Below are 7296 nucleotides of genomic sequence, written 5' to 3'. Positions count from 1 at the left end.
TCGGCACCACTTGTATGCATTGGGATATAATCTCAAGGGATTCCTCTAGGTTGCCTTGGTTTCTATAAATACCTGCAATGTACAGACACCGATCCTGAAGTTTTATTCTTATAAGGGCCATTTCACAAACCATCTCTACACTCTTCACTTCAATAGAGATTGGATCAATTAGAGTTATTAGTGAGTTTTTGCAGAAAATACCCACACCTCCTTTTTTATGAAACTGCCGACAGAAATCAGCAATCAAAGTATAATCAGTCAGGTTAGTATTGTGCAGCTGGTCATTGCTCAGACCATGCTCAGTGAGGATTAGAATATCAGGCTCAAGTCGTTGAAGAAGATGAGTTATTATGTCAATTTTGTTGTTGAGCCTGTCAACGTTTTGGTGTACAATTTTTAAGTGTTCCTTGTTCAATTGGGGTATGGTAAAGCTGTTTTCATTTTGAAATTGCTGAGGCCGGTCTTGTCTAAAAAATATTTGTCCTGTTCATCTTCTGCTTGTGGTGGGCTCCGCTGGCCTGATTCAGATGGAGATTGTTGGCTTATAGGAGGCCGGGAATTGAACGTGAATGAATTAGACTCAATGCAATCAGCATTCGGCAATTGATTGTTTGTCATGATCGAAATGTAGTAATCAATGTTTGTGGTGTAGAACTCTTCTATACTCTCATCTTTAGTTCGTGATCTTGCATTCATCGGAGGCTTTATTACTGAGGCTTTAGCGACTACGTGTGTGTCTAAAACGGACGTCACCTGTAAGGTGTTACCAATGTTCAGTCCTGTGGATGCTTTAGCATTATTGTTACACATCTCAAATCCTTCTAAATTACACATGTTGTGGTTTTTATATTTTTGAGCTTGGAGAGACACTAAATAGGTTCTTTCCCTTTGCGTCCCGTCTAACTCCTGATTTCCTTTTGTTCCCTGAGGTAGACTTATTCAGGGTAGAATCTAGAGGATCATCTTTATGTTTACATTGTTGAGTAGATTTAGATGCTATAAAGTTAGTAGGTAGGATTCTTCCAGACTCATTTAGATGAAGGTGAGTGTTGTCTAGAAGTGCTGATATTTGTTGCTCCAGTTGGTCTTGCCTCCTCTTAAGGATTAGCATCTCTGAGTTCACTGACAAGGATTGTGGTGCAGGTGGAGGGGTGACTTCTATGGAGGTTTGGGTGGAGGTGTTTATTATTGCTTCCAGACTTTTAAACTTTTCTTCCATGGCATTATGGCTGTTTTTTAAGAGTCCGATTTCCAAGAGAACTGAGGGGAAGGTATTATTTGTTTGATAGTCAGGGGCCAATGTTTGAGTTCCTGTAGTCCTGAGCCTCCTGTCAGTTTTTTCAGGTGTCTGTTGCTGCAATGTCATAATTTTACTCTCTAATTCTTCAATCTTATTTTCATAGTCTTTAATAAGTTCGATCTGTTTCCCGTCATGGTCCTCAAAAATAGTTTGTGCTTCAACCACATACAGTTTTTCCTTGGTCAACTGTGCTTCGAGCTCGGATATCTTTTCTTGGAGCCTTTCCATATGTGCGACATACTTTCCTTCGCAGTTTTCTAACTCCTCTACTTTGGCTTCTAGACTATTCAGTTTGTCTTGGAGTCTACGATTTTCATTTTTTAAGTAGTTGTTTTCCTGGAGTAAAGCGGATCCGATTTTGGCGGCTACTATCAAGCTTTCCTCGCTACTCTGTGTGTCACATTCTGTCAGACTTTTTTCGAGTTCTTGGAGTGAGTTGCTTAAGGGGTTAAGTTCAGAGTTGCTGTTTATATGGGGTTTAGTTTGAGGGAGGTCCTGTGAGACAGACTCCGCCATTACTAGGGCTTCATTAAATTTTTTGTTTTTAAAATTGTTGGTTTTTTGTTTCCCATGTATGTGCTTGTATTCTGTGTATAGGCATATGTCATTTTGTCTGATAATGGCGGTGGTGTCTTCCCCAAAATATGTAACTGTGTATTTCATAGTTTTGATGTTTTCTGTAATTTCTTTTATTTGTGGTGGCCAGTAGGGGTAACCTTTAATTTTGGCAAAGACTAAAGTGCCAACTTGATATAGAGAATTGTTGTGTGTTGCCATCTTGATTAGAGGTGGGGCAGATTGTTTAAATTCCAATAAATAAAGGTATTAAGGTCCTTCAGTAATTGGTGTGCTACTAGCAGTGAGCACATGTGCTGTTGTTGCGTCCACAACTTCAAGGCACTGCTTGATTCCAGTTCAAATACAGTTTTTATGCCAGTATTGTTTGATTCCTATTTCAATTTGTAGAATTTAAATACAGTTTATTAAGCCTTTTAGCCTTAATTTATATAGATTGAAATACAGTTTTTTAGGCCAGGTTTGTCTGCTTCCTATCGTTAATTTTTAAACTTGAAATCATTAGCAACTACTCAATTCATCACCATGATACCAAGTTAAACCCTATCAATAAACTACTAAACATGTCTGTCAAGTAATAATAATAATTATGCTATTAACTTTCACAAAACTGTAGGATTAAAAGAAAAATTAGATTAATGTAAAAATGGAAAACTGTTTTTTATAACAAGGTTTGACAGATTCCTTGTGGTTAATGTTTTTAAATGTCAAAATGGAAAACTGTTTTTTATAACGAGGTTTGACAGACTCCTCGTGTTAATGTTTTTAAATGTCAAAATGGAAAACTGTTTTTTATAACGAGGTTTGACAGATTCCTCGTGGTTAATGTTTTTTCATGCGTCAGGTTGTAAGAGAATTAAGGTCAGGTGGGAAGCAGGTCTGTTGATTGTTGTCAGCTGTATAAGCTGCTGTCAGTAGGTCAGGTGTGGAATGTGACGCTGTCAGCACAGTCAGCACTGTTTCCAGTAAAGTTGTCACCATATGGCTTGAGTTTATTCAGTGGTTTTAAGTAAAGTATTCTAGACTGTGTAAATACAATTTTTGACTTGTAGTGTTTATAAGCTTGTTATTATGGTTTCATTGGTGATAAAGTTCTTTTATTGAAAAAAAATGCTTGAGATTAGATTGCAGTTTAGTTCTTGTGTTACAGTTAGTTTCTTATAGTTATCTTGGATTCTTGAGTAGATTAATTTTCTTCAAGTTTTATGGTGAAAATGGACTTACAGTAGTTCCAGGTAAATATCTGCACACGTGAGTAAATATGGTAACAGAACATACATAACATATATGTAATCCATAACATGTAGGATAGTGATATATTTCTATTAGCCTGAAACAAACAAAGCAAATATTCGGAATCCACCGAATATTAAATAGTCAGATAAATTTTTGTCAGTTTGGGACATGAATTCCCTGGTAGGATCTTTTCCCATGCCAAGCCAGAACTTCACCAAAACTGAGTGGAAACTTTTTCCAAGCAAATTTGAAATCAGTGTAAGGTTCATTTATCCAAAAATGGAAAACTTCAAATTGGTTTCCAGGCCCGTCCTATCTGCTGCAAAGTCCAACATCCCAAGAGTCTTAAATACTGGGGTGGAGCCAAGAGTGTGAGAACGTACAAGTTTAATAACACTGTTAACTGAAAAACTGCTGACAGTCTGCTAAACTTTCTTGACAAAGCCCAAAGAGAAAAATAGTAAATACTGTAAGAAATTTAAAGCGTGGTTCCTACTTAGAAAGCTGTCCACAAAGTAGTCGTCTGAGCCAAAAAGCGACATCACACATTATTCCCTGTGAAGGTGATAAGCGCAATGGCAATTTATTAAAGTCTCATAAGCTAATAAAACTACAAGTTAAATAAAATAAAGGAAATCTGAGGCAACGTGGGATGTTTCAAAACCGTTAACGATGGAGGAGCGAGACTAGCCTGGCAATGCTGTGCAAACAGGGAAGACCATAGAAATATCCAAAGTGAGCTGATAGCTATTGACCTATTAGCTGCATTTATAGATCTTATCCCGGCTTATAACACAGTGTGGAGGAAAGAACCTTCTTTATAAGTTTTACAACATTTTTCTAAGCCCTTTCCTTTTGAGGTTCTCAAATTCAATAAGCAATAGACTAATGAAAGTTTGCTTGGGTCACAGGGAATGCACCTTCAGACATTTAAATGACGACCTTAATCAGGGCTCAGTAAAAAAAAATCACTTCTACACCTAACTTGCCCCTCTGGCAGAACCTGCCTAAGGCAAAATAAGTCCTGTAAACAACCCTTATGTACAACTTCCTAGTTGATCTCAGAAGGTTTTTCCCCAAACGCTAACTGGGGTCTTTTTGAAGGACGAAACAAGTTTCTTAATTACAATCCAACAAATGAATTGGGTGGTATGGACCTTTGCTGGAGGAAATGTGTCTTTTTTAACTGATTTCTTACTCGAGTGGCCAGATGAAAGGCATAGAAATCCAGATGAGGAATGACTCTCGATCTATCATATGATTGTAGAGTAGGTTCTCAGACAAAGGAGCACATTGTCAACGATTACTCCTTCCGCATTTTTTCAGGAGGTTTAGGTGATTTTCATAGCTTGGACAGTAATAAAACAAATTCTTTATTTCTTCTTTCTCTTTTTTAGATGCCAAATAGTTTGCTTTACTCTTTTTGATGCAAGTACTTTGTACTTTAGTATGAACGATAAACGTACAGTAGCTGACAAAGATAATAAAACCATACAATATATATACACACACATACATTTATATGATTAGATAAATAATAATTATAATATGATATCCATCTACATATGACAAGCTAAATACCACCAAACATTATTTTACGTCACATGGATATCAGTGCTGCAAATATCAGATGATTATATACACATCTAATACGATCCCTCATGAATCAAGTTTAAAATAGCTATAACAAATTTATTACTTATTACACAACATAACATTTATTTTTTATAGAACGTCCAATGAAACAGATGCAGGTGTTTCTCAACATGATTATTGATATCCTTCAGACATTAACCATTCATGAGCATTCTAAGAGACCTGATCAACTACTGTAAAATCAAGTCTGGATAGGCTCCTCCTTCAAGTGTACACTTCAGTGTTCTTTACTCTACACTCTAGAAAATTTATTTTCTAGTTTACAGCTAAATCTTATAAGTTTAATTTGTGATACTTGTATTCTCATATGAGATATTAATTAAATTCATTTTAAGTTCACACAGGAATTAATTTATAGTTTTAATTTGAGCTTTTCTTCAAAGATTGGATGTTTATAAAATTGTATGGTTGCACTATTTATTAAAATTTATTTTACTATCAAAATTTATTTCATAATTAATCTTATGAATTGTAATGTAAGTTTATCAAGCTGTTTGTTGAATTCTTGTACATATATTTCTAGTGTTAAGTGAATCTAAATATTTCTTGGAAGTTATTTTAAATGATAATGTTGCCTAGAGCTGAACAATTCTTGTTCAAGTTTTGACATAACACATGAGCATCATTTAATGATTATTGGGTCACTGACTGTAGGTGTGAGATATAACATATTACACTTATTAACACATTTTATAGTCTTCCATAGGACCTGTGATTTGGAATACACAAATTATTTGACACAATAGAACATTACAATTTTCTCTGCATGCTATACAAACTTAAAATATTGTATTACTTTACATTTTATATTACTATACAATAATTACATTTAACAATGGAAGCATGTCCTGCTGGCCACACACATTCCTGCTCAATGGCCTCTTGCGGACTGTAGAATGCCTCTCCAACCAAGCTCTCAGACAAGGTTTGAAACTGTTGAATGATTCCATTACTGACTAAATACAGGAATTATTAAGATTCCACAGGTGGGATTTATGAAGAAAATTGTAGCCTATAAGCTGATACCCTGCTCAATTGTGTTTAAACAAATTGAACGCAAAGTGCATATTTTGATATAAAAAACACATAAAATCTTAAATAAGTTATTATACATTCTTTTTAGTGTAATGTACGCAAATAATATATCCGTCTAGTTTTAATTTTCTTTAATCAAAGTAATTTATTTGATCTTTGGTTAGTGTTTACACAATCAACTCATCCTAAAACCATCTGTACCTGGATTCAGAAACAAATCCCTTTAATTCCATACATCTAACTGGAGTGCTCATCAGCTAGGTTAATTTGGGTATTCATACTCAAGCATACAGTCCTATTTTGGTAAAATTGTTATTGTCTTAGAACTTTTGCCATGACGTTAATAAAAAGCCCATTTGGCTCAAAAATACACTTAAAATCCAAAATCAAACTATACTTAGAATTTTCTGATCACAGAACCTATGTATCTTAAGTCTGGTGGGACAAACATCATGTCCTTCTCTTGTAACTTACTACAGGTAGCTTGTTCCTGGACTTTGAGCATGGGAGTGTCAGCAAAATAGAGACACAGCTACATCATTCACTATTCATTCAATATAAGGCACCGGAAAGAAGAGATCACTATGTATAAACAAAGGAGTTCTTGGAGACAACTAAGCCAGGACTCAAGAAAATTAAATAGAATCTAACATATATTTTAATATCTCAAATTTAGTACTTCCTAAAAGCAGCTCAAAACTGAGCAAATGCAACAAAGCATCACCACAGTGTATTCTAAAAAGTTTAAATGTTGTATGATACAAATAACAATACAGTATATATAACAAATTTTCCAAAATTACCTTAGAAAATTGGAGATATACAGAGAACCGTATATAAAGTTACCCTACAACAGAAATGTGCTACAGCACATTCTGTAATATTGTGAAAAATAAGAGGTCGGTCAGAAATTGGTTTTGTTATCAAAATGTGTGATAATCTATGATCTCTGAAATTGGGTTTTATAAAGCATTTGTTGTCATCTAAGAATTTCGAGAGTTGTAGGATCATCTAAGGTTTGTAGGAGAAGAGACTTCATATTTCAAAATACTTGGTTCTTCTTGTTTTTGACTAATGTTCATATACTAAAATGAGTTCATTTCAGGATGTAAGGACACCAGATGTTGATAGTTTTAAAATTAACAGCTTATGCAATATTTAATTAATGTTGTGTTAAATTATATATCGTACTCACCATTATTTATATTATACTGTAGCTTCTGATTCAAATGGAAAGATGCAAAATTTTGTTTTAAGTTGTATTTAAATATAAAAAACTAGTTGAATCCAACTATATAGGCATATTACAAAATAAATAAGAAATGGCCAATCATCTTGGTAGGAACAGTTTATAATTTCATACAGTTGTTTATATACTTGTATTAAATAGGTTCTTGCTTTATCATATATGAAAGAATTCCTATTTAATTAACTAAATAGAAACTCACCGTCTTGTCAATATGCTAAATGGAAAGTAGCAGTGCTTAACAAAC

The 7296-nt window shown here is 34.4% G+C and overlaps 1 protein-coding gene across 1 annotated transcript; it reads right to left on the bottom strand.

Annotated features, from left to right (window-relative positions):
- Positions 1-844: 844 nt before the first annotated feature.
- On the bottom strand, positions 845-1816 carry LOC124369540 (BICD family-like cargo adapter 1). Its single transcript, XM_046827564.1, has one exon. The coding sequence runs from the start codon at positions 1814-1816 to the stop codon at positions 845-847; it is 972 nt and encodes a 323-aa protein (XP_046683520.1).
- Positions 1817-7296: the final 5480 nt, after the last annotated feature.

The sequence above is a fragment of the Homalodisca vitripennis genome, chromosome X, assembly GCF_021130785.1.
Source record: "Homalodisca vitripennis isolate AUS2020 chromosome X, UT_GWSS_2.1, whole genome shotgun sequence".
In the NCBI taxonomy this organism is placed as follows: Eukaryota; Metazoa; Arthropoda; class Insecta; order Hemiptera; family Cicadellidae; genus Homalodisca; species Homalodisca vitripennis.
Note: the sequence above shows the minus strand (reverse complement) of the source record. Positions and strands in the feature narration are given on the sequence as shown.